At 40.3% G+C, this 27,594-nt stretch overlaps 1 protein-coding gene and 1 long non-coding RNA gene across 3 annotated transcripts; one reads left to right on the forward strand and one right to left on the reverse strand.

Annotated features, from left to right (window-relative positions):
* Positions 1-5,053: 5,053 nt before the first annotated feature.
* Positions 5,054-27,322, forward strand: Zc3h15 (zinc finger CCCH-type containing 15). Of its 2 annotated transcripts, none has more exons than XM_040745700.1 (10): positions 5,054-5,278; positions 14,327-14,428; positions 18,594-18,705; positions 19,557-19,709; positions 20,048-20,202; positions 21,809-21,991; positions 23,372-23,518; positions 23,765-23,866; positions 24,653-24,776; positions 26,521-27,322. In XM_040745700.1, the coding sequence occupies exons 1-10, from the start codon at positions 5,204-5,206 to the stop codon at positions 26,709-26,711; spliced, it is 1,344 nt and encodes a 447-aa protein (XP_040601634.1). In that variant the 5' UTR covers positions 5,054-5,203; the 3' UTR covers positions 26,712-27,322. The 2 variants fall into 2 exon arrangements, with proteins under 2 accessions (XP_040601634.1, XP_005065164.1); XM_005065107.4 differs by having other exon boundaries at positions 5,056-5,278; positions 20,048-20,139.
* On the reverse strand, positions 6,758-11,992 carry LOC121140410. The gene is made up of 3 exons (XR_005877241.1): positions 11,910-11,992; positions 8,107-8,214; positions 6,758-6,961 (listed from the first exon to the last, which is right to left on the reverse strand). It is a non-coding gene; the product is annotated as an uncharacterized LOC121140410 (long non-coding RNA).
* Positions 27,323-27,594: the final 272 nt, after the last annotated feature.

A 27,594-nucleotide genomic window follows, 5' to 3' on the forward strand; every position in this document is an offset into this window, starting at 1 on the left:
GAGCTGAGAATGCTACATGGTTCAGGCAACAGGAAGTCACACCCAGGGAAGCTCACCCCCACAGCTCCTCCAGCAAGACCACACCTCCTAATAGTGCCACTCCCTTGGCTCTTTCAAACCACATCAGGCCACATTTTCTACTTTTATTTCAGAAAATACAAGTGCTGGGGGTTAAGTGTCATTTCAAAGTTAGAGAACAAATAAATAGCTTGGTGGTAACATTAATACCTTTTCCACACTGACCATTTCCCCATTTTCTACAATTCCCAAAATACTGTTACAAGTCTATATCTCATAGTAAGCTGTAATCAGGCCAGGCATTGGTGGCTTATGCCTTTAATCCCAGCACTCGGGAGGCAGAAGCAGGCAGGTCTCTGTGAGTTCAAGGCCAGCCTGGTCTACAGAGCTAGCTCCAGTACAGTCTCCAAAACAATACAGAGAAACCCTGTCTCAAAAACAAAAAACAAAACAAAAAGTGTAATCAGGAAAACTAGAAAAAAAAGAGCCTACAAATGTATGCATCGACATGGAGACTTTCATCCTCAGAGGTACTCTCTATTGCATAATTTTGTTGTGAACTTGAGGCACTGAGTGACAGTCATACATCCCATGATAACCAGGAAGTTCTCCAGATGAGTCTGGGTGCTCCTTCCATCTTGGCACAGAAGCTTTTCATCAAATCCATCTCCACTAGTAAAACTACATATAAAAGTAGATGTACTACTGAGCAAGGAAGGAATTTTAGCACTCAGGCACCATTCATGTTTGTTTTGGTTGTGAGCCTGGGTTTTAACTGCTGAGTCATCTGCCTGGCCCAGCATCATTCATTTGTTGTTACTGTTTATTTTATTTGTTTTGGTTTCTTTCTTTTTTTCTTTTTCTTTTTTTGAGATGTTGCTGTTGTCATTGTTGTTGTTTTGAGACAGGGTTTCTCTGTGTAGTTCTGGAGCTTACTATGTACACCAGACTGACTTCAAACTCACAGAGATCCTCCTGACTCTGCCCTCAAGGACTGGGATGAAAGGTGAGCACCACCATGTCTGGCCACAGCATTCTTTTTTTTTTTTTTTAAGATTTATTGTGTTTATAGTCTTCTGACTGCATGTATGCCTGCCTGCCAGAAGAGGGCACCAGATCTCATTACAGACAGTTGTGAGCCACCATGTGCTTGCTGGGAACTGAACTCAGGACCTCTGGAAGAACAGTCAGTGTTCTTAACCTCTGAGCCATGTCTCTAGCCCAACATTCATTTTTATAAACACGTTTACTGAGCTCTTACAGGCAAGGTGCAGTAGGTACTATCACTAAGAGGTAAACATCAGGTTTTATTTACCATAATCTCACAGTTCAAGTAAGCGACGCGGCCCTGAGATAAGACTGTGAGATGGAAAGCAGATGTCTGAATCAGTGAGGAGGACAGCATTGTGGTTCACAATAATCGACTTGTGTAAGGCCCCCAATTCCACCCAGAATTGATAGGGATAGCTATGAATTGACTGGGTTCAGAGGTTGAAGAATAAAACTGTTCGTTGAAGCTTCTAGTTATGGTACCTAGAGAGAATAGAGACCTTTCTTTCTTTGTTTGTTTCTTTTTACTTGGTCATATATGTAAGACTATGAAAAGTTCTTAGGCATGAGACAGTAATGGGTGGTGTGTGAAGATGGGAAACAGGAAAAGTTGGTCTCAAGTGGGGACTATCAATTGAAGGGACAGAAGCTAAAAATCATTCACTACTGTGCTAAGGAAAGTGCAGACTCCTTGCATTGAATGCAAGAGGACATGGGAAACCACCGGAAAGCTATTACTAGGGAAATGACAAGATTGATGGGGATCATGAGAAATGGTTCAAGCTTCAGTGAAGCAAAAATATATTTGGAAATTGTACAACTCGATTTCCTGACAAATGCCATAATAGCTATTATAATAGTAGCAAGAAGTATTTCAAATAGAAACAGATAAGTCATCCACTTAGGAAAATTTTATGTCACTATAGGTTGCAGTGAAGGGTTACAGTACAGAAACTCAAACTGACAAGCTAAAAGAGATTTTACATGCTCTACTGAAATACTGGCAAGTCTTTTGTCATAGTTTATTTTGGAAGGGGAAAGGAGACTGCCTGAATGTCAGAGTATTTTGAAGCATTAAATATTTAAATAAAAACATTTCCTAATAGACACCATCTCAAATCATTTGTCAGCAATTTATATGGTTGGTTATATTAGTCTTATCTTTACCAAAATAATTTAAATAAAATCGCCTCTGCTCACCATAATAGCAACACCTATACTATAGTTCTATCCCTTATCAAAGTATTACTTTGCTAGGGTTTCCAGAACAGAGTACAATAGATTTGTTACTTAAACAATATGAAGGTTGCAAAAGATGAAGAGTAAGGTATCATGTAGCCCAGACTGGCCTTGAATACACAGAAGCCAAAGATGACCTTAAACGTCTGATTCTTTTGTCTCCTCCTCCCAAATGCTGGGATCACAGGCATGTATCACCATGCCTGATTTGTGGGGTACTGGAGATTAACCCCAAAGCTGTGGGCATGTGAGACAACCACTCTGTCAACAGAGCTATAGCATCATCTCTGTGTTTGGTTTCTTCTAAGGCAGTGGTTCTCAGCCTTCCTAAAGCTGCAACAGTTCCTCATGTCATAGTGACCTCAACCATAAAATCATCTTCCTGCTACTTCGTAACTGTAATTGTGCTGTGGTTATGAACTGTACTGGAAACATCTGATATGAAGGATATCTGATAAGCAACCCCTGAGGAAGGGTCACTCGACCCCCAACTGGGTCATGATCTAAACCTGTCTTTGGCTAAGATAGCAGCTTCCGGCTATGTCTTCATGTGCTCTTTCTTGCTTCTTTACACAGAGATAGTCTCTTACAACAGGCCTGGTGACACAAACATGCAATTCCAGCTACTTGGGAGACTCGGGTAGGAAGAAGGTAAATTCAAAGCCAGCCCAGTCTATAAAGTTCAAGGCCAATGTGAGCAACTTAGGGAGACCTTATCTCAAAAAAAAATTAACTCAAATTTTCTTTTTTTGATTGGATTAGGGTGTACCCTGTAAACCTCATTGTAACTTAACTCCTTTCTTAACCACTGAGACATCTCTCCAGTCCCTTCACTGCTCTCTCTATAATGCCCTATCTCCAATTAGAGTCACATTCTGAACTAGCAGAGTTCGTGGGAATTATTAATTTGGGGAACACAATTCAGTCCATAATAAATTTGGGGTTATAAACAACTAAAATCAATTCTAATTTCCACATAAGAGGAATGTATTGGGACTAATTGGCCACAGTCTAGAATTAGCAAGGTTTAGTTAGAGGCCAAGAGCAACAGTAGTGGTGGCACAGGCCTTTAATCCTAGCTCTACGAACGCAAAGGCAAGCAGAGGCTGGTAGATCTCTGTGAGTTGGAGGTCAGCCTGGTCTACAGAGCGAGTTCCAGAACAGCCACAGCTACACAGAGAAACCCTGTCTCGAAAAAAAAAAAAAAAAAACATACAAACAACAAAAGAACAGCCTCAACCTTCTCCACAGAGTGCTGCAGTATTTGGGTTAGCATTGCAGATCTGTAGTGGCACATACCTTTAATCCCAACATTCAGGAGGCAGAGGCAAGTAGTTCTGAGTTTTAGGACAACCATGTCTACAGAGTGAGTTCCAGAACAGCCAGGGCCACACAAAGAAACCCTGTCTCAAACAAACATACCAATAACCCACAAACAAAAGAAACCAAGAACAGCATGGAGAGGTAATAGTGAACTACAACTCTTCAGCTATGATTGTAGAGAGTCTAAATTGTTCTAGATTCCTATATTTATATTGTACTGATTGCCAATAAAAATACTCAAAAATCAAAGGCACTAAATGAGTCACTAAAAAGGAAGATATTAAGATCACCACTAAAAAAATAAGTAACACAGAAAGTAAACTGTCAGTGTCCCAAGAAAGCCCATGTTGACTTGGGTGACACTCCTGGGGGAGTGGGACACATAAAGGGAGGAGGGAAGTCAGGTCGTTGGGGCGAACCTTTAAAGTGAATATTAGGATCCTTGCCCCCAAGCGTCTCTCTTTGCTTCCACTGCCACCAGGTGAACAAGCCACCAGGATTGTGCCACCACCTGCACAAAGCAGCAGTTTTCTCCTTATGAAAAATATTGAAAAATGACTAACTCTTCTCTGGAAGAATGATTCTTACCTTAGTCAAGGCCAGTAAAACAATAACTACGCAAAAGAACAGCCGTTCATTGTGTATTAAGTGTGTATTTTGGTTGTGAAAATACTAATAGACTCATTTTTATTTCAAGGACAAGTCGTAATTTTGCACTAGAATACAACAGAAATATAGGCCCTAAAGCAAGACTGTCCGGGCTGAAATCCTTGTCTCAGACCTTACCCTAAATTTAGGCAGCTTGTGTGTGTGTGTGTTTCAAGAGCTAATAGTTAACCATTCGTACCTGGTGTAGCTGTAATGAGTGAAATCGTGTGCTTAAACTGGGCTTACTTAGCCCACACTGATAAACTTTCCCATAGTAAAATGGTGATTTTCGGGAATCGTTAAAGCATTCCCGCAAAACCTAAAATTAATACAGGACTTCAAACGAGATTAAAGGCTCTATCCACTTCTGCCGATCTCCAAACGAAACTCTTAGGTCTTCACACAGTTTCACACTGGAAGGTGCTGCATTCCAACCCTGTCCCTCCGGGGTCAGGAAAGTAGTTCAGAATCGCTGAGCTACCTCGTTATCTCCCAGATTGGTACTATGGAGTCCCAACCAGATCTAGAACTATCTAGCTCAGGGGTCCACACAGGTAACACTCCCGTAACACTCGCCGAGGCAATGACGGAGCGAGCCCAGCAATCCCCGAGCGCCACCAACCGAGATGTCCCGCGCTCCGCCTTTTCTCGTTCCCACGTCTCACCCACGCCCCCTCCCGGCCGGGCGCCGCCGGAGCGCACGCGCAGCCCCACTTCCGGCCTCCGCTCCTCTGGGCCCCTCCTCCTCCCCCCCACAATGCCGTGCGGCGCCGTCCTGTCGCAAAGGCCGCATCCGGGCGGCGAATGAGCGAGTCGCTTTCCGTGCGCTGCGGCGGCGGCTGGGTCTTCCTGCTCCCGCCGCGCAGCCGGACGCCCCGACGGTAGCCATCTGCGCCGCAGTCGGCTCGGCGCCCCCGCCTCCGCGATGCCCCCCAAGAAACAGGCTCAGGCCGGGGGCAGCAAGAAGGCGGAGCAGAAGAAGAAGGAGAAGATCATCGAGGTGAGTACCCTCCCCCTCCGCGCTGGGCTGGGGCTCGCCGGGCTGCCGAGCGCCGCTCCCGGGGCCACGTGTCGGCGCCCAGCCTGGTGAGCCTCGGCCCGGGTGGCGCTCGCCGCCCCTGGCCTGCTCTGGTGAGGCCGCTGCGCCCCCGCTCCCGCCGCGTCTCCACCCGCGCTCCCGCCGCGCCCACTCGGCCGCCCGGTGACCCCGGGGCCGGCCTCTTCTCCGCGCACGAGTTGCAGCCGTTCCTCGGGGCTGTGCCCGAGTAAACAGGCTGAGCGGAGTCCTGGAAGGCCTCCTCTGACAGGCCTGCTGCCTCTTGGGTTTTTGTTTTTTATTTCTTTATCAGACAGTGAGACGCAGCCCTTTTAAATCTCAAGCGTCAACGTATTTACTTGGGTTGGTTTTTTTGATGTTTTTTTTTTCTTTTGGCCCATCTGAAACTTCCGGGTCAGGCAAAGGGTAGCCCAGCTGTCTTGTACATAGTATTTAATTCAGAGTCCGAATTAAATGTGTAGGCTGCGTTACTGCCCGTGCTGAATACGATGCTCTCGGTTTACTTACACACGCCAGCAACTGCTGAACCTGTAGGCCTTCGTTCAGTGAGCGAGGCAAAGGATTGATGTTCCTCATCTGCGTTACAACGACTGTTTTCCTTAAGACACTTAGCTATATTTGACATTCGGTAAACTACATGTATCTCTTTGTGAGATCTTCCCGACTAATCCTCCTCATACTTAAAAGATGTATGGCCCCTCACGGATTTGGGGTTATAGTTGGGAAAAGCAATGCCCGTTTTACAGCATAACATATCTGAATAGAAAGCAGCTTTCTATAGATTAATTCTTAGTAAAGCACCACAATGAATGTTTCGGGGCTTTGAAATGAGCTGTTTGCTTTTTGTTTTTCAACATTTGATTGCTACAGCCTTGAAAGATAGCCGTGAGAATCCCCAGGGTTCCCTTCTACAAGTCTAATGAGAACTTTGTCAATGTATATAGGTAAAGTTAGCTGGTTTAATTTAAATAAAATTAATGTGAAGACATTAATAATCGTGGCTGTTGTAGCTCTGAAGCAGACCTGCCATAACCAGAACATTGAAAGCAAAATAATTGCTGGACTGTGGTGGTATCCCAGCACTTGGGAGGCAGAGGCAGGCAGATCTCTGTGAGTTCGAGGACAGCTGGGTCTACACAGAGAAATTCTGCCTCAAAAAGTGGGGGGGGGGGAGGAAAGCTAAATAAATCAGGATTTGGGAGACAAATATCTGGGAATAATAATCTGATGGCAGTTCAGTGCTGTGCCATCAAAGGACATTTGGAGATACCATTTCACTTAAAGACTACTGAGATTGAACCAACTTTAAGACTAAAGGTATTTCTTTAAAGTGGTGGTATAGGTCTCTCTTAGTTTGAGGTCAGCCTGATCTACAGAGTGAGTTCCAGAACAGCCAGGGCTACACAGAGAAACCCTGTCTTGGGGGGGGGGGGAGTCAAATTTGTTTATAGTATTCTATCTAACAACCATGAAGATATTTTGGCTTCATTCATCATGGAACAAGTTTTTGTTGTATTTCTGGTTGTTGCTTTTTGTTTGGTGGTTGGTTTATTTTTGTTTTTGAAGTTAAGAGAACTTGACTTTAGTTTCCATCAGTGAAGACATCTTCGAAGATAAATGCATTTTCTAGAAAAGAAAAGAAAACTACATCCTTTAACTGATTAAAAGTAGCCTAATACAGTAACAGAATTAAGCCTGGTTTGATTTGGTTTGTAATTTCTCTGAGACCCTAGCATGTCTTGAAGACTTTTATTAGGAGCTTTGCAGTGGTTGGTTAAGTTTATATTTTGTCTCCTTAGTCAAATTTCATGTAAAACAGCCCCCTGTTGACTTTTGTAACAAAAGAAAATTGCATTTTTTCCTGTTCCTCTTTTAAATTGTCCGAGACATCATAAATTCACTTTTGGGAATATATGTTTTCTTCTTGAAATGAATGTATCACACAGTGGTTCAAGTTTTACTCTCCATTCACATATTGTCCCAAACAATATATAACTTGCTTTCTTATAGCCAAAATAATACATTGAGATCAACTTTGAGCAACAAAATGTCCAACCATAGACAAGGCAGAGCCTGGAATCCAAGCTGAGGCAAAAGGATTTCAAGTTTGAGGACAGCCTTGATGATAACATAAAACCCTGTCTTAAAGATTAGAAGAAAGGGCTGGGCGTTGGTGGTACACACCTTTAATCCCAGCACTCATGAGGCAGAGGCAGGCGGATCTCTGAGTTCGAGGCCAGCCTGGTCTACAGAGCCAGTTCCAGGACAGGCTCCAAAACAATACAGAGAACCCTGTCTCGAAAAAACAAACAAAAAAAAAAAAAAAAGAAGAAGAAGAAAGGGGCTGGAGAGCCAGCTCAGTAATTAGGAGCACTGGCTGCTCTTCCAGAGGACCCAGGTTCAATTCCTAGCACCCACATGACAGCTCAGGACAAGCTAATTGCAGTTCCATAGGATCTGGTGCCTTCACACACATACACGTGCAGGCATATCAAATCTTTTTCTTAAAAAGAACAAAAGAAAAATACGTATAATCATTGGCTTGGGTCGGGTGCCTTTGGGTGTAGGGCTAGCGGATGATAAGGAATGTTTGTTCCCCCTGGGGACATGTGGCACTGAAGAATAGTCCTCGGGCTTGTAAGAAAGATGAAGCTGTTGGTTGCTGGCAGTTAAATTAATCAGTTGCAAAGTGTTCATTTCATAGACAACAAAATATATTAGGTTGTGTATTTGGACAAAACCGAGTTAATGCAGTATCAACCTCTGCCTACCTTAGGGTCCCAGATAATAGAACCCAGAACCCATTTATCTTGAAACACTGTCAAAGTTGACGTTCTCCTTTGTTTTTTCTTAAACATCTTTAAGGATCGGACGCTGGCCTGTAAAGGGAGTAGGATTGCTTAAGGGTCAGAAAGGAAAAGAGGTCAGAGTTGTCAAGTCTGGAATTGGGTGTGTGGAGATTCGAGAAGCATTCCTTTCCTTACAGCCTCCTTTCCAACTCCTTTGCATTCTACTGTTGAGTTCATCCACTGAGACATAGCCTTCTTTCCCTATAATGACTTTTGAAGCCTTAGACGTATTTTCCTAGTTTTACAGAAGTAATAAAACCTTTTCCTAGCGAATACTTTCCCACTCCCAAATCCATTTGAACTTTGAGGTGTTTGTTCAGAGCTCAAGAAAGGCTTTATTGAAATAGTTTGGGTTGTAAATCCTACTTTTAAGGTGTCCCAGTGTTATTTCAGAATGTAGACCTTGTACCTCACGTAGAGTGCTTACCTAGTACACTTGAAGCCCCGGGTGACTCTATGGTACCACAGAAACAGCATGGTGGTATGTTTGTGTAATTCTATCACTTTGAAGATAGAAGCAAGTAGATCAGAAATTCAAGGTCCTCCTCAGCTATAAATCCAGTTTAAGGCTCACCTAGGCTTTGTGTGCATGTGTCAGGGGTGGATGCTTTTGGTAAACCAATCTATAACTTAACCAGGACTCTGGAAAACATAGGTTACAGTAGTGGGAGGAGTAAGGGCTTAAATCAAATACATTTTAATTTAAATATTATGTCATTGAATAGTTCAGAGGTATTGAGCTAGATAGTTTCTCATTATTTTGAAGACAAGGAAGCTGGGCATTGGTGACGCATGCCTTTAATCCCAGCCCTGGGGAGGCAGAGGCAGGCAGATCTGTGAGTTCCAGGACAGCCTCCAAAACAATACAGAGAAACCCCTGTCTCAAACAAGGAAAAAGCCATCTATAAGTGATACGTAGCTCCTTTGTCTCAATAAGTATTAGTGCCCATTATGCAGTTGCGATAACAGGCACAAAAGTTAAATAACTTACTTAAGGTATACTGAATTGGCAAGCAAGATGACAGGATTTAAACCCAGAAAGTCAGGCCTCCAAGTCCGTGCTGTCAGCTAGTTTCTATGGTGCCTCACTGTTGTACGTCTTTAATTCAGAAAACTAAGGTTAGACTCTTTTCCATGGCACAGTTACCTGGCTCAGTTTGGCTCTGGATTGTTTTTTTTTTTTTTAAGTTAAAAACAATCTTATTTTACATGCCAGTCCCAGTTCCCTCTCCCTTCCATCCTCCCATGCCCTCCACCAAACCCCAACCACTCCTCTGGGAGGGTGAGTCCTCCCATAGGGGATCATCAGAGTCTGTCACATCATTTGGGGTAGGACCTAGGCCTTCCCCCATTTTTCTAGGCTGAGAGAATCTCCCTCCATAGGGAATGGGCTCCCTATGGGATAAATACTGGTTCCACTGGCAGAGGCCCCCCAACTGACACCCACATTCAGGGGGCCTGGTTCCATCCTATGCTGATCCCCTGCTGTCAGACTGGAGTTCTTGAGCTCCCACTTGCTCAAATCAGCTGTTTCTGTGGATTTCCCCAGCATGGTCTTGACCCCTTTGCTCATCACTCCTTCTCTGTGATTCCAGGAGTTCAGCTCAGTGCTTGTGAATTTCTGATTCCGCTTCCATCAGCTACTGGATGAAGGCTCTAGGATGGCTTATAAGGTAGTCGTCAGTCTGATTATAGAGGAAGGGCATTTAAAGGTAGCCTCTCCACTATTGCTTAGATTCTTAGTTGGGGTCATCCTTGTGAATCTCTGGAGACTTCCCTAGTGCCAGATTTAAGTTGTATTTTGTTGTTTGTTTTACAAGACAGAGTTTCTCTGTATTGCTTTGGAGCCTGTCCTAAAACTCGCTCTGTAGTCCCTGCTGGCTTTGAACTCACAGAGATCCACCTGCCTCTGCCTCCTGAGTGCAGAGGTGCCACCAACACCCAGCTAGATTGTATTCTTAAACAGAATTTGGGAACATGTCAGAGTTTCTACACTTAGTAAGAGATAATCTTAGGTCTATGAAGGAGACTCAGTAGAGTGTACATGTGTCTGTATGTCTGTGTAGATGGAAAAATTCAGGAATCTGCTTAGTAAATGCCTACCCTTTCTCTAGAAAAAAATTACTGTACAAAAATAAATTAAAAGTAGAGCCTTTTAAACTGTTTATTAAACTGGTTAATTAAGTGCTAAAAACCTGGAAGCTTGGTGGGGGATTTTCTGCTTGTATTTTGATGTTTTTCCTTTTCAGGTCTGGAATTATACCTTTCCCAAGCTACGGAAGTACTTTGTTCTCAAGCTGCCAGGCCCCTGTGGCGTCTTCCCCTCCAGCTTAAATATTTCTATATCAGTATATGCTTTGCTATCCAATTTAATCTATTCATGGTTTACTGCTCCTATAATTGCATATCAGGCAAAGCATTTATAAGTGCTGATGCACTTTGGTCTTGATGGTTTACTAGAGTCTCCTTTCCCATTCATGATAGCTCATCTCTGTGCAAAGAAGATGGGGCATCGCATACTTGGCTGCAGCCCATCTGTCACATGACGCTTGACCATCTTACCCGGAATTGGCTAAAACATTAAGCTTTGTACAAAAATAGAGGGTGCCATTTATAAAAAGCTTGATAAGAGACAATTTCAGCTTTTATGTTTACTTTTTCATAGGCATAAGCTGTAGAATATATATATGTAGAATTTTGTAATGTCATGCTGGGATGTCATCTAGGTTAAGTAAAAGTAAAATTTAAGTATATGATAATGAATAAAGTATTTACCAGTGAGAAGTAAACCTTTTAGACTCAAAACACCTGTGAGCTCTTTACTGTTAAAAACATTGAAAGACTGTATTGAGTTTAAGACACTGTAAAGATTATGTTGTGTTGCATGGTTTCAGATAGTTCTTGGAAAGTGTTTGTCCTTTCAGACTGAAGGCTTTTCAGAGAATCTCTAGTTCCATTCAAAATATCTTTTTGCCTTCTGTGAAATCACTCATAAGCAAGGGAATGAGAAGGGGAAAAAAACACAAACCCTGTTTGAGATATAGAGCCGTCTATAATGTTGAACTTCTACATATGAAGGTTGGCAGCTCATGAATGAGTTGGTAACTGAGAACAGCAGGCAGGACTGAGTGCTCTCTGTTAAGAAGTATTCCAGAAAACCATACTGTAGAAAGTGAGAGACTGAAAACTGGATTAAAGATGCTAGAATAGCTAATAGTTGATACCCACTATGGCTCAGTAAGGTAACTCTACCACAGCAAACAGGTGTGTATTCCTTACAGAGATGGAGAGTGGTGTATTTGTTTTCACTAGGCACAGAGGCCGTGGGGAGTGATTAAAATGGGAGGCTGAAGCCAGATGTGGGAGTGTGTGCTTATAATGTAAACACTCAGGAGATTGAAGCAAGAGAATTATGTCAAGGCTCTCCTGCACTCATAATAAAACCTGCCCTCTCTATCTCCTAAAAAACCAAGGATGGACCTCAGAATGTCCAGGGTCTGTTCAGTGAACGAAAAGATAACTGCCCCCCCCACCTGTTGTTTCTCTGCCCTAAAGTCAGGCTTATCTCTCTCCTTGCCAGACCCTTACAGAGAAATGAAATCACGTAAATAAAACAGTTCAGATAGTGCCACCTATTTGTGTTAGGACTGATCTCGCTGTTGTAGTTTCTTTGGGCTGCTGTAACAAATTACCCCAAACTATTACTAGACAACTTGTTTTCTCACCATTCTGTGTTGGAGAAGTCTGAAATCCAAGTGTAAACATGGTTGTGTCCCCCTTCCGAAGACCACAAGGAAAAAAATCTTCTGGCTTGGTCCAGCATTTATGATGTCATCCAGCATTCTTTGGTGTTCCTTAGCTTGAGTTTGTGTTACTCCTCTACTGTCTTCACATTGCCTTCTCTTGGTATAACCTCATTTCAAGGTTGTATCCACAAAGACTTGTTTCCGAATAAAGATGAATTTAAAGTATGGTAGATACAGGTTTTAGGTTTTCAAGGGATACCATTCATCTCCTTATAGCACCTAAAACCATTTGCATGCGTCCTTGTGTGTCTGAAGTTCCAACCTGGCACTGTTGGTGCATGCCTTTAACGACAGCACTAGAAAGGCAAAGGCAGGCAGAACTCTGTGAGTTGGAGGTCAGCCTGGTCTACAGAGCAAGTTCCAGGACAGCCAGGGCTACACAGAAAAAACCCTGTCTTGGAAAAACGAAAGACAAAACAAAAATCTGAAGTCCTTTCTTCACCATACTTATTGAATATGGGGTAAAGAGCCAAGGTTCACCATAAGTGCTGGGCACAAAATGATAATCTCCATATTGGGAAGCTTCCAATGAACTAATAAAAATCCCTAACTCCAGTTAAATTTGTGGCGGTGTTCTAGAAACTAGTCCAGAAGTTTAGGTGTCCGTTCTTGTACTGTATTTCCCAAAACAAGTTTGTCAGTGATGGGGTATATCCTTCTGTATGATGTGAATATATGTATCTCTTATTGGTTAATGAATCAAGCTGTTTCAGTCAATGGACAGGTAGGAAATCCAAAGGGATAGGTGGAGTCAAGGAGAAGCCATGTAGCTACTGGGAAGGTAGAATGCCTGGGGCATTTTTCAGTAAGCAAAGACCACATGGAGATGCGTAGATTAATAGAAATGAGTTAATCATTAAGAGAGAGCTAGCTAATAAGAAGCCTGAGCCATTGGCCAGTTTATAACTACTATAAGCCTCTGTGTGTTTATTTGGGACTAAACGGCTGTGGGACTAGGGCGGCAGAAACTTCTGTCTATGTATCAGTACCATAAGTTTACAAAAGTGCATCCTGAGATTAATTGAGACTTAAGAATCTAGGATTTGGTGTTCAGCTCAGTAAGTAATAGATTACATCATATGTAAATTGCCCTGGGTTCTACTGCCAGCACTGCAAAAGAAAAAAAGTTAAGAGAATACTCTTCACATAGCATTTTCCTTGACTTGTTTGACCATGGGACAACTTGTACCAGTATAACAACTCCACAGGTCCCAAAGACTAATAATCTGAAACATACTAAGGAGAAAAGCAGCATTAAAAGATTTAATGGTGACAGTGACCGTTTTAGTATTAAATTAGTATTTAGTATTCAATTTTGTGTAGTGATAGTTGATATTTTAAGTGATAAATATTTTCATATTCATTGTGCTCTCTAGTTTTTATGTCAACTTGGCACAGGCCAGAGTTAATTTTTTTGGAAGAACTCAACTGAGAAAGTACCCTCAAAAGATGACCTTATTTTCTTGATTGATGATTGATGTGGAAGGACCCAACTCACTGTGGGCAGTGCCCTCTAGGTTGTTGATCCTGGGTGCTGTAAAGAAGCAGGTTGAACAGGCTGTGAGGAGCAGTCCAGTAGGCAGCACTGCTCCATAACCTTTATATCAGTTCCTGTGTCTCCCCACACATACACACACACCAAGGATAATGGACTACAAGCTGTAAGATAATTCCTTTCCTCCCCAAGTTTCTTTTGGCCATAGTATTTTAATACAGCAATAGAAACCTTAACTAAGTGATACATTGTCTTTGCCTGATGGTGTGATGCTTTATATATTTTTTTTTGGCATAAAGAATATATATGAAATGACAGACTATGGACACCCCCATGGAGGGCCTCACCCTCCCTGGGGGAATGAGGGGATAACGGGAGTAGGGGGGTTGGGGGGAGGGCACGGGAGGAGGGGAGGGAAAGGGAGAGGGACCTGGAACTGACTTGTGAAGCAACCTTGTTTCTTATCTAAATTTAAACTGGAAAATAAAATAAGAAAAAAGAATATAATTTCTGGGGCTAGAGAGATGGTTTAGCATTTAAAGAGCACCGGATGCACTTCCAGATGACTCTGGATTCAATTCCCAGCACCCACATGGCAGCTCACAACCACTTACAACTCCAGTTCTGGGACATCCACCACCGTTTTCTGGTCTCTGGGCCCTCTACACATGTAGCACACAAACTTGCGTGCAGGTAAAACACACACATAAAGTAAAAATAAATCTTACGTTTTGATGAAGACTTATTTTTTTCCTATCAATTAATAAATGGTTTTTGACACATCATTGAAAAGATAGTAATAATAATTTACCAAGATATTTCTGTGTACTTTCTCGTTTAGGACAAAACTTTCGGTCTAAAGAATAAGAAAGGAGCAAAGCAACAGAAGTTTATTAAGGCTGTCACTCATCAAGTGAAATTTGGTCAACAGAATCCACGTCAGGTAAATAATTTAAATTGCTGTATTTTCTGATGGTTGTAATAATAATATAGCATTTATCTCAGATTACTTGGTATTGTGATTATATTGCAAAGTAATACCATACTCTATAAACTTATGTCTTAATCTTTCTTACATCTTCTACGGCAGTGGCTCTTTATAGAACTCATAAGTGATCCCATTGTTTCTATCTTTTTGATATTAGAATACTTCTACAAGGAATACTCTGGTAAATAATGTCCTTAAATGTGCTTAAGCTTTTATTTCTCTTGTATAAATTGTCTACAGACTTCTCTTTCTAGGTCAAGGAAAATGAACTTATAATGCTTTTAAATTTTTTATTTTATGTACATCAGTACACATGCCACAGTGCTTCTCTGTGGGTCAGAGGAAAACTTGTGAGAGCTGGTTCTCCCTTTCTTCCCCTGTGGTGTAGATTCCAGTAACTGAACTGAGTTCCTCAGGATTGACAGGAGATGCCTTTAGTCACTGAGCCATCTCTGACCCTGAACTTCTCATTTTAATAAGTTTGTCTGAACAGATTCTGTGGACTAATACTTCACATTTTCATTTCCTATATGTACTGGATGCTAAGGTTTCTTAGTGTTTCCCCCGATAATAAGTTTAAAGTAGCATTTCATTGTGTTCTCAGTGGTAGAGTGAATCATCTCATATGCTTGTCATTTTATGCATCCAACTACTCAAATATCGGCTGCCTCTTTCTTACAAATTTGTAAGAAATACTTTTGTTAACATTGCAGATAATTTGTTTCATGTTTATTTTGCTGTACAATAATTTTGTCTCACTTTCTGCTGGATTGTTTTGTATAATTTTCTTAGTTTCTTAGGTTTTGTTTTATTTCTGGTTGCTTCCTTTTTGCAGTCCATACTTTTTCCTATATCTTACATATCTATAAAATTGTCTTTGGATAGTTACTTGGTCCAGCACCATTTCACTACTGAATTGTAATATGACTCCTGATATATTAGGCTCTGTTTCTGGATTCTCTCTTCAGTTCTACTTATTGTCTATGTCACATTGTTTTCCATTATAGTGAGCAACCTAGACATATATGCTGTTAACTGCCTTCTTTTTAGTCTTGTTGCTTCTTAGAAAGTTCTTATATAAGAATTGGTAACTTGTTCAAAAACTTTAGCTTGTTTTCTTCAGATTTTTTAGACATTTCATTCCATAAGGTGTTACAAATATGATTTTTTTTCAGTATTTCCTTTTTTAATGTCTCTTCCTTAATTCTTGGCAACGCTCTTTGAACATAGAAAAGAAATTCTCAAGTTTTTTTGTTTGTTTGTTTCTGGCTTTTTCCGAGACAGGGTTTCTCTGTGACTTTGGAGGCTGTCCTGGAACTAGCTCTTGTAGAACTGGATGGTCTCAAACTCACAGAGATCCACCTGCCTCTGCCTCCCGAGTGCTGGGATTAAAGGTGTGCGCCACCACCGCCCAGCCTCAAGTAGGTTTTTAAGTACAGTTTTTTAGTCTGAGAATATCAGCATAATATATCTGCTAGATTACTAATCTATGTAAAACCTGATTCTCTTCATGGCTGTCTCCATCCTTGTCTCTTTCTCTCTTGAATCACAACTTTATTCTAGAGCCAGAGGATAGTGTTCTTCCAAGGTACTAACTTTACCTTGTTTATTGTTTAGTAAGAATGTCTTCAGTGTGAAACAACTAAAGTTCAAAAATGTTTTGTTTTCTTTTTTAAAGAAAAGGTGCATCATGGTTGGTGTATTTAGATAATGTTTGTACTGAACAGGTACAGAGCTTTGAAAGCTATTGTTCTCTAAGCAATTCAATGTGATGATTTAGATAGCTTGCGTTGTATTAGATATTTCAAGTAATACTCAAGGGACTTGAGCTACCATGTATTTGGGCATCTGAAGAGTCCTAGAATCACTGCCCAAAGGTACCAAAGGATCGCCTTTATGCTAAGCCTTGGACCCGATAGACTTGGGTTCAGTCTTTTTCATTACATGATTTTAAATTATTCACAAATACTAGTTTTTATTGCAGAGTAGAAGGGCAGTTGTTCCCTGTAGAATTCCCCTGGTGGTTAAAGAAGGCTCCCTGTCCAGTACTATTTCCTCTTCCTCTGACATCTTCCTAGTAGTTTGAGTATTTTGTTTTAGATTTAATAAACCTAGAAATGTTATAAAATTCATGAGCTACTTAAGTATATCACTACATTCAGTATTATGTTTTTGATACATGTTTTTGATACTTTCTTGGGTAAGTTGGTCTAGCATGGAATTTAGAGTACCTAATTACTACATACTACTTTGAAGCTGATCAGCATCCTGTTTGTAGACCCAACCTGAGGTTCTGCCCTGAGTTGTGTGCGGAGGAAGGGGGCCCTGCTGTTAATTATTTCCCAGACATCTCTCCCTGGGGTGTGCTCCACAGCTCCCCAAAGCAACTGTTAGGGCATTTGAAGGCCCCTTCCCTCCTCGTTCCCATCTCTAGGGAGAATATGTTGTGCTGCCAGTTTACCCAAGAGCCTAAGGGAATTGTGCTAGGGATACAGGACAGGGCCTCTGCTGCCATATTCTACCCTCGAACCATAGACAGATACTGTGAGGCTGGAGATAAATCAGAAGAGGGGTAAATAGGGGCTGACTGCATTGCAACTGCTAAACTTTGTTGAGCAACTCTCTAAAAAGTAACATGAGCCTAATCAGCAAGGACTACTTATATTTAAAGGAAAGCAGAATAATCGTTGTTGTTGTTGTATAAGCACTTCCACTGTGTAGTGGAAGTCAGAACTTGGAATGACCTAATTGTAGCATTGGTTCATTCTTTTCCCGGGTTTGTTTTGTTTGTCCCTTTTGAACACATTTTGTTCTTACTGATTTATTTTTCTTCCTGCTGTTTCTTGAGTCTCTTAACAGATTAGGTTCTGTTTTGTCTCAGACTAGACCCTGTCTAGTTGCAGTGGAGTCAGTGTCGTGTCCAGTGCAGCTGCCTTTAAACAGCTCCGCCCAGATGCTCTGTAAGCATTTCACCCTCCTGTGTCCAAAACTGAGCTCATCTCCACCTCCTGCCCTGAAACCTGTTCCTCCTGTATTCCCTGTCTTTTTCAGCAGCACTTATTGTGCATATGCTAATCCCAGGCTCCTCTTTCTCCTCTGTTATGGCCAGAATCCTTTAGTTCTGCTTCCTAAAATGCTCTCTTTTCTTCTCATTCTTGTACTCACACCTATTTGAAAAACTAGTGCATTCCTACCTACAATTGCAGGAGACTCTTTGCCTTTCTTCTTGGATTGCTAGTCTGTCCTCAAAGTCACCACCCTGTCTTTGTAAAATGAAACCTGGTCTGGTTACTTTAAACCACTAAGTTACAGTCTCTTACCTGCTGATAAAATCCAAACTTGTCATTGATGTTTCTCATGTGTTGGTGTTCTCTGGTCCTTTGTCTTTACAGTGGCAGGTTCTTGCTACATTCCTTTCTTGTTCATCAGAACTCCTCTATAAAGTTATCGGCTTAATCTACTTTTCTAAACATATAGACATTCTTTGTTTTCAAATTACTATGGATATTGGGTTATAGTTGTATGTCTGTCTTCCCCCAATTAAGCATCTTGTATTGTGTCTTATAATATAGGGGCTGAGGTATAAATGTTTTAAATAAATACACTAGTCATATTAGGTATGTAAAACATTTTCTAGAACTATGAATGTATTGTGCCTTCTATTATCACCTACATTAACGAAATTGGTTTCTTTTCAATAAGGGCACTATAGTTTGTGGTGGTTATTGACCATTTTTGTGTCATGGAACGTGTCAGGATATTTTCATCTCATGTCAAAATGCAATTAAATTTTTATGTATAGATTATTTTCATTGGGGAAAAATACTTCTATTGAGAACTGTTAGCTAAATGCCAGGATTAAGTGTTTAATAAATTTTAACCATGAACTCTGAATGTGTTTTAATTAGGTGTGATGCCTAATTATAGGACAGAAAAGAATTTGTTACAAAGCTTACCAATTATGATAGTTTAAACCACAGTACCTAATGTGTAAGCAAGCCCCTTAATGTAAAGACTGCATACATATAAATATGCAGATGTCTTTGTTATGTTAGTAATTGCTGTGTAGTGAAACAGTTTTGTAAGCAATCAGATTTACATTTTTAACTTGGAAATGTAGGTAGCTCAAAGTGAAGCTGAAAAGAAACTGAAGAAAGATGACAAGAAGAAAGAACTACAAGAACTAAATGAGTTGTTCAAACCTGTAGTTGCTGCACAAAAAATAAGTAAAGGTAAAATTTAAATGTCAAGTGCTATTTTTGTCAAATATAATTCATGTTTCAAACTTGATTTGTGGGGAACTTGAGTGAGAGCTCTTGCTCTTAGAGAGTACCTGGTCTCAATTCCCAGTACCCATAGCAGGTTCATAACTCCAGCTCCAGGGGATCCAACGCTCTAGCCACCTGAGGCAAAAGGTACATATTGCTACACATATAAAATAAATTTTTTAAAAAATTAAGTTTTTTATTTGATTTGTGTTTGACATGGTAATATATACTTTTAGTTCTAGCACTTGGGAGGTAGAGGCAGGCAGATCTGGATCAATACCAGCCAAACAGCAAGACCTTGCTTTAAGAAAATAAAAACAACTTTTGGTTTGTTGTGGTTTTGGTTTTTGTGTTTTGATGAGGGTGGTCTTGAGGAGCCGAGACAACTATAAATCACGTACATATTTGGGGCAGTATTCTTCCATTTATGTTTTTCTTTGCCTCCTGTCTCACTGACTGCACAGCCAAGGAAGTATAGAATAGCCTGTGTGTTTGGTTTTCCACTTCTGCCACTGATTTTGATAAGAATAAAAGATAAACAAATAGCTCAAATGCTATGTGAAGAGCTTTAAAGAAATATCTAACTAAACACCTAAGTGATACTTTTTCTCACATAAGTAAATAGAAAATAATAAATTAAACAGAAGTAGTTATATCCCATATATAAGCTATGCCTTATGATCTAGCAGCCTGTAAGATTGCAGGGGGGGACGACACACACAAACAAAGGAACAACCAACACCCTGGAGCAGGCAGGGAGGCCCAAAAATGGATTGCTTGCCTGTAGTACAGATGTTACTTCCCCTTTGATACAGGTGCAGATCCCAAATCTGTGGTGTGTGCATTCTTCAAACAAGGGCAGTGTACTAAAGGAGATAAATGTAAGTTTTCTCATGACCTCACTTTGGAGAGGAAATGTGAAAAACGAAGTGTTTACATTGATGCAAGAGATGAAGAACTTGAAAAAGGTATATCTCTTTTATTATTTCTTACTGTTTAGTAATATGTTAGTACAATATTAGTATTGTTTGAAAAGAATAGTTGGGGTTTTGCACAAAGTTTAAATAAATGATGCTTAGAATACAGTGATTTAGTTTGGATTTGTCTTGTCTTCCTGTGCTAATGTCATTTATCTAAATTACTTAGGGAGCTTGGGTAGATAATTCGCAATACTGTGTATGCTGCCTTTCCTGTTTCAGAGAAAATTGTTATATTATGAATATTACAGTTTAGTGTACCTGTCTGTTTAAAGGCCTATATTGTGGGAGCGGGATATAAAAATTGATTGTTGTGTCTTTTTATTTAGATACTATGGATAATTGGGATGAGAAAAAGCTGGAAGAAGTAGTAAACAAGAAGCACGGTGAGGCGGAAAAGAAAAAACCAAAAACGCAAATAGTATGTCCTTTTCTTGAATTGAGTCGCTGTAGCATTTATTATTTGGGAGAATTTTGTGGCAAGGTATTGATGTTTTCTCCTGGATTGTTAAGTATTAGAAAATCACATTTCACCAGCATCAAGCTTTATTTTTTGGAATTTACAGATTGTTTCATTTTTTAATTAAATTGTTTTAACAAAATTTGTCTAAAGTTGAGTAACTAAAGTCTCCTAAATGTAATTTTCTGGAGTGATTTGACTTCTTTAACTATGGGTTCGCATAACTGGACATGGTAGCATATACCTGTAATCCCAGAAGGTCCATTGCACATTCCATGCAGGACCAGTCTATATAAATTGGCTCTGACTGAAAAAAACAGGATGAATACAATACACACTTAGCTAACAGTCTTCTATCTTGTGAGTAATGATGGAAGTAGGCTTATTAAGCCAACCCATGTAATTAATTGTTCGATTTTTTTTAAATACTTGGGAAGTTTTTTAATTACTAAGTCAAAAAATATTTTTACATATGAATTCCAACATGCTTTGTCGCACGAATAATAACGCAGACAGATAATTGGGGTTCAAACTGATGATTAGAGAAGCAAAGCAGCCAACCACAAGAGAGTTCTTACCTCTACCAAGGCTCAGACCAAAAAGGGGCGATCCTGTCCTCAATGTGACTGCAGACTGAATACAGTGTACTCCTGTCTCCGCCCGCCTTACATTCCTCTCTAGTGTTGGGACTAAAGGTGTGTGCCACCACTGCCTGACCTGTATGGCTGACTAGTGTAGCTAGCTTTGCACTCTGATCTCCAGGCAAGCTTTATTTGTTAGATCATAAGCAAAATATCACCATGTTGTTTTAAAATTCAGATTATTGCTCAGCTTCTGTATTCACAGCCAATAAGGTTCTGCTCTGCTGGAAGACTTAAGTGAATTGTGCTTCATAAACACTCCTTGCTTTTTTTGGGGAGCGTGTATTGGTGGGTTTGTGTGTGTGTGTGTGTGTGAAGGCTGTTGGCTGGGGTTTTAGCACAGTTGCACTTTGTGCCCATTTGTGTTTAAGATCACTATTGTGCTCCTTTTGAACCTTGTACTCTTATGACTCATGTACAGAGTTGCCTGTTTAGTCAAGTAATCCCAATAGAGTTTATGTCATTAATGCTTGGGCTGGATTTATCGAGAGTAGGGGCTTTGGATTTTGACGTTATACTACATGGTTTGGTTTTAATTGGTTACGTGTAGTATTAGTGTCTATGTGGTATGTACACATGAGTACAAGTGCCTATAGAAGCCAGAGGCCAAGTCAGATTGCCTAGAGCCAGGGCTAGAGGCAGTTCTAAGCCTCCCATCATTATCCACTGAGCTATCTCTTTAGCCCCTGGCTTGTTTTGGGGGGACAGGGTCTCACCCTGTAGGGTTTCACAGGGACCCAGGCTGGCCTTGAACTCTTTTAAACAGTTTTTCTTGCCTTGGCTTTCTGAGGGCTGGAATTACAAAGGAGTGAGCCATAAGGCTTGGCTTTGTATTAGATGTCTTTTCAAACATTTTTGTGTATAAGTGTGCTTTGTACATAAGTTAGCCTTAGGATGTGAGTATTGTTACTTGTCCCATATACTTAAGCAACTCAAAGTCCAATGGATTTGCACTGCACCACCACTTCTGAATAATACTGTCTCTATAGGTGTGCAGACATTTCCTTGAAGCTATTGAAAATAACAAGTATGGCTGGTTTTGGGTGTGTCCTGGAGGTGGCGACAATTGCATGTATCGCCATGCACTTCCTCCTGGATTTGTGCTGAAGAAGGACAAAAAGAAAGAAGAGAAAGAAGATGAGATTTCATTAGAAGATCTAATTGAAAGAGAGGTAACAAGTATCTTTTCTCTTAAACAAACGCTATTTTAATTGTTTTTGTAAATTCTAATACTTACCACTTGGGGGCAATAGCATGTTAAGAAAGGAAAAATGTCATTTTCTTAAAGTTACTATACTTTAATTATTGAGATTTTTTGTTTTTGTTTTTGTTTTGTTGTTTTGTTTTTCGAGACAGGGTTTCTCTGTGGCTTTGGAGGCTGTCCTGGAACTCGCTTGGTAGTCCAGGCTGGTCTCAAACTTACAGAGATTCGCCTGCCTCTGCCTCCTGAGTGCTGGGATTAAAGGCATGCGCCACCAACGCCCAGCTAATTATTGAGTATCTTAAATGTAAGTTTTACCATTTACATTAGCCAAACATACTTTTTTTTTTTTTTTTGGTTTTTCGAGACAGGGTTTCTCTGTGGCTTTGGAGGCTGTCCAGGCTGGTCTCGAACTCACAGAGATCCGCCTGCCTCTGCCTCCTGAGTGCTGGGATTAAAGGCGTGCGCCACCACTGCCCGGCTAGCCAAACATACTTTAATTATAGGAGTATGTAGGATTGTTTTGTTTGTGAAGTGCTAACTACCACTGTTTTCATACCATGCTTATCTATGCCTCTTGTTGGTGGTCTTTTTTCTTTGTAACATGCTAATATTGTGGTTATGTGTCTGATCTATCCAGTTATGGGAGACGTAATCTGAGTAAAGAAGCTTCTTCAGCTGCTGTTCTCTAGTTCAGCAAAGTAGATGATTGTGTGAGTTGAAGGGCATTGAGGATAGTGTGAAATTGAGATTATTGTGAATACTAGATTAGCATGTTTGCTTCAGTGTACATGTGACTAATACTGAGATTATGTACACTCCTTAAGTGACTGTGTGGCTGTGTTGTTTGTATGTCACACAGGATAAAATAATAAAGTATGAGTGTTAGCGTCAAGTATGCATGAGATTGTTTTCACTCTAGTTCCACCGTTTCCTAACTGCTCATGTTTGATAAATGTCTTGTCACCCTCTGCTTATTTGTGGAGATCAGTGTGGTAGTGTATATATAGAGAGAGCTTTCATCACTGGGTGTCTGGCAGATGCTTATTTTTCTACCCGTTTATTACCTATTACCCCTGAGAAGTGTAGATGATGTTTTGGTTTTGGTTTTATCTTCTGAAAGAACACAAAGGAAGCTTGGCTTTATTATGTTTTTTTTTTTTATTTCATAGTTTTACCAACAGTTTTCATGACAAACTTTTCTGCTCAAAAGAGATTTGATTACCTCAAGTGTTAGGTTAAGTATCATAATTTACTCTATTTACTGTTTTAGGACAATCATAGGGAAAGAATTAAAAGAAAAGTGCTGTTAAACACCTCGAAGTGACTTTAAATCTCTTTACCTTTGCAGCGTTCTGCCTTAGGTCCAAATGTTACCAAAATCACTCTAGAATCTTTTCTCGCATGGAAGAAAAGGAAAAGACAAGAAAAGATTGATAAACTTGAACAGGATATGGAGAGACGGAAAGCTGACTTCAAAGCGGGGAAAGCACTGGTGGTATGTCCCAGACTCACACCAGTGAATCTTTCTTCTTCTGTCTCATGGTGTTTAAAATGTGGGGTTCTGTCTTTCTGACTTCAAAGCGGGGAAAGCACTGGTGGTATGTCCCAGACTCACACCAGTGAATCTTTATTCTTCTGTCTCATGGTTTTTAAAATGCGGGGTTCTGTCTTCCTCTATGTAGTATGTCTAAAGTTAATGATAACTTTTCCCCTGAGATGATGTATTTGTGTCCCTGAATAGATCAGTGGTCGTGAGGTGTTTGAATTTCGTCCTGAGCTGGTCAATGATGATGATGAGGAAGCAGATGATACCCGCTACATTCAGGGAACAGGTGGTGATGAGGTAAGGCCGAGCTTCGACCTCACATTGATCTTACTGGGGGGAAATGGTAGAGAAAATGAAAGCATGGTTAAAAGCACCAACATTGGGCCAGACTCCGGAGATCAGGTCCCATTTCCATCAATAAGAAACTTTCTCTAGACCTCCACTCTGACCGGCACTGCAGGTAAGTAATTCCTAACTCAGGCTGCTTCTGAGAATGAATGAATTCATTGATGCATATTTTTAGGGCTGCTTTCTTTATGGAACTTAGGACGTGCTGAGGGATGGTAGCATGAGATTTTTATCCCAGCACTTGGAAGGCAGAGGCAGGTGGATCTCTGTAAATCCGGGGCCAGCCGGGTCTACAAAGTGAGCTCTGGAAAAACCAGGGCTACACAGAGACACCCTATCTAAAAGCCAAAATAAAAAACAGTGCTTGGTGCATACATTTAAGTGCTTTGTACAGTAGATGTTAAAAGAAACTCTCCCTTTAAAATAATTTTTTTGTTAAAAATTTGTTCTATAAAAACAATAGCAGTTCTGCTAATACATCATACAATTTTGTGTCCTTGTCATGGAATTCCACATATTCCAAAACCATAATTCCAGAGAAGGACACTTCAGATAGAATATTACTGCTTTTTTTTTTTCCTGAAAAATGTGAGGGGAGTCTTCAAGCCATAGGTGTCATTTGTTTTGTTTTCTTTTCTTGGCATTAGTAATAATTTTGTTTCCTGAAGATAATGTGTCAAGATTAAAGTGAGTTGAGGAAACTTACCTGTAATTGCTTTCTCTGTGTTGTTAAAGGTTGATGATTCTGTGGGTGTAAATGACATAGATGTAAGCCTGTACATCCCAAGAGATGTAGAAGAGACGGGTATCACTGTAGCCAGTCTTGAAAGATTCAGCATGTATGCTTCAGATAAAGATGGTAAGTATGCTTCCTTTTTCTGAGTTCCAAAGAGCTAGGAAACTTTTAGAGGGGGCTACACTGACTTGGGCAAACTCAGGTAGGTGTATGCAGGCTCTAGACTGGAAATGTGAACATTTAGCTGAATAAGAAAGGGAGTGGAAGCGGTAGAAAGGAATGGCTTACTGGATAGTGAAACTTGACTGAACTTCTTAGAAGGAGACCAAAAACAAGTTTAGAGATTACAGCTTTTTAATGTTATTCTCTAAAATTCTGTATAACTATTTGCAGACAGAAACACGCTGAAAGTTAACTAGTGTCACAATGAAGGAACTCAGGTAGTCAGAATGCATAGCGTAACAGTCTAGAACATACTGCACATGCCTTGTCGTAGAATGGACAAAAAGGGAGGTGCCTGTAAAACCCAGCCCTTCAGTAAAGGGTTAAAAGACTGAGTTTCAGGGGAGTGGGGAGTAGAATTACAGGTAATTTATTAGTTGCAGTTAGGGATTTACCAAGACATTGTGGAGCTAGGGAGAAGAAGACAAATGAGTACACACCAAATGTCAGAAGCAGTGTGGTCAAGGGGCCTGGGCTTTTTAGGATTTTCAAAATATGAATATGTGTCAAACAAAGAAAAAGGCTCTAGTAGAAGAAGAGAAAAAACATAATGAGGGAAAAGAAACAAGTCTTGGAAGTGTAAGTAACAATTGAGTGTGAGTATGGAAGGAAGGTGTTCTAGCGACTGTGTGGACATAAAGATTCAGGTTCATATCTAATTGTGCCTTGGGTAAGGAATCTGAAGACTGGCTTAGGAATACCTGCTGTGAGAGTAAAGCACAGAGGAATACTAATTAAGGCAAAAGCTGAAATAGAAAAAACTAATAAAACTGATTTTATTATGAAAATATGCAAATTGTAATTTAAAATAAGTGGTTTATTCTCCTGAGCTCCAAGATTGATAGCGATATGGGAACTAATTTCCTCTATAAGTTGGGATTTGGTGACAATATCTAAGGTTCTGATATTTAGGACCTTGTAGTCAGAAATGTTTATATTAACTAAAATTTTAAGTAAGGCTATTAAGTTGTCATTAATATAAATGTCATTGAACAAGAAGAGGCAGCATCTTTGGTTTCTCCTTTACACATAGCTGTATGCTAATGTTGCCTGGCACTCGGATCTTGTGTGGTACTAGAAACCAGACCCATATGAACCATAATTCCAGAGAAGGAAACTTCAGATAGATTATTACTGCTTTTTTTTTTCCTGAAAATTTTGGGGGTGGGGGGAGTCTTCAAGCCATAGCTGTCATTTGGTCCCCCCCCCTTGGCATTAGTAATAATTTGTTTCCTGAAGATAATGTGTCAAGATTAAAAGTGAGTTGAGGAAACTTACTTACCTGTAATTGTTTTCTCTGTGTTGTTAAAGGTTGATGATTCTGTGGGTGTAAATGACATAGATGTAAGCCTGTACATCCTAGCCTTTAGTCTAACAATATATGTGGGAATTAACTATTTCAGAACCAAATTACTAAGTCACAAAAGGAACCCAGGATTATAAACAATTGGATTTCGTAATAGACAAATAACTGGTACAAGTAAGCTCAGAAAGGGAAGGCCTGTCTTTGCTGCAGGAATTTCAGGGAAGTAATTCTAGGAAAGGAATGAAGGTACTAGACTCCTTTTGGTTGCTACTGGAGCACTGTCTTGTTTCTAGGCCTCACTGTTTCAGTTTCGTTTTGGTGTCTTGTTTTTGTTTTTAGAGAACAAATTAAGTGAAGCTTCTGGGGGTCGGGCTGAAAATGGTGAAAGAAGTGATTTGGACGAGGACAACGGAAGCGGGGCACAAGAAAATGGGTCCATCGATGCTGTTCCTGTTGATGAAAATCTGTTCACTGGGGAAGATCTGGATGAACTAGAAGAAGAATTAAACACACTTGATCTAGAGGAATGACACCAAACAAGCCAAGGAAGAAACTTAGGTCAGCTCACCGTGATCAACATGAACTGAAATTGACGTTAATTGTTCTACCACCTAGAATCAACAGGATGTTTACTTCCCTCCGGTGATTCTGGAGGACTGCTGTCCTCCAAAAAAGGAATACTCTCCCTGCGTCCTCTCTTCTGACTTTGACTACATCTCATAGTAAGTTCAGAGTAGTTGATGATAAATTGAAAGTGGTCATTACAGAAGATGGTTGTTGTTGTACCTGTCCACTCCTGTAGGAAGTGTAACTGCTTCTCCAGCTTTTGGTTTTCATTGGGCATGTGTAATTTCCAGCAAATTCATACTTACAATACTTTCCGTTTGATGCAGTTTTTAATGAGTGGTTTCCTTTCCTTTGTATTTATATGTTTAAAAGACTGCCTGAGGTGAGCACTGTACTTGATAAAGGAAACTGCATATGCAGGTTCAGTATTGTACATCTGGACAATTAGGTGGACACTGAGAATGGGACTTGTTCAACCTAACAAGGTCAGTTACAGTGCCCTGTGTTAAAGCTGTTTAAAGTTCTCCCCTTTTTTGCCAATAAAGTTGTAAATAAAAACCATCATACATCCAAATCCAACCATGGGCCTTTTTTTTTTTCTGTGAAGAGTTGCTTAACATTCCTAGCTTGGTATTTTAGTTAAATATTATGTTGGTTGTAGGTGTCAAGAGGCAAAGACTTAATGGATTTTCTTGGTGCATATTATATAACCATAGAGTACTGACAATGTTAACAGTTGTTATTTTTCATGTCAAAAAAGACAGTTCTGTTACTTTAGGTCCAGAATTGTTAGATCACCAACCTAATGAAATGCTTCCTTCAATTAAACCAAATACTTTCTTGGAA

The sequence above is a fragment of the Mesocricetus auratus genome, unplaced genomic scaffold, assembly GCF_017639785.1.
Source record: "Mesocricetus auratus isolate SY011 unplaced genomic scaffold, BCM_Maur_2.0 Super-Scaffold_100004, whole genome shotgun sequence".
Classification (NCBI taxonomy): domain Eukaryota; kingdom Metazoa; phylum Chordata; class Mammalia; order Rodentia; family Cricetidae; genus Mesocricetus; species Mesocricetus auratus.

What these genes read in the sequence shown, in the direction of transcription:
- Zc3h15 (XM_040745700.1), top strand. Translation starts at nt 5,204, where the DNA reads ATGCCCCCCAAGAAACAGGCTCAGGCCGGGGGCAGCAAGAAGGCGGAG. An exon ending in AGATGAAGAACTTGAAAAAG is followed by an intron (nt 19,710 to 20,047) that starts GTATATCTCTTT and finishes CTTTTTATTTAG; the next exon opens with ATACTATGGATAATTGGGAT. An exon ending in AAGATCTAATTGAAAGAGAG is followed by an intron (nt 21,992 to 23,371) that starts GTAACAAGTATC and finishes TTACCTTTGCAG; the next exon opens with CGTTCTGCCTTAGGTCCAAA.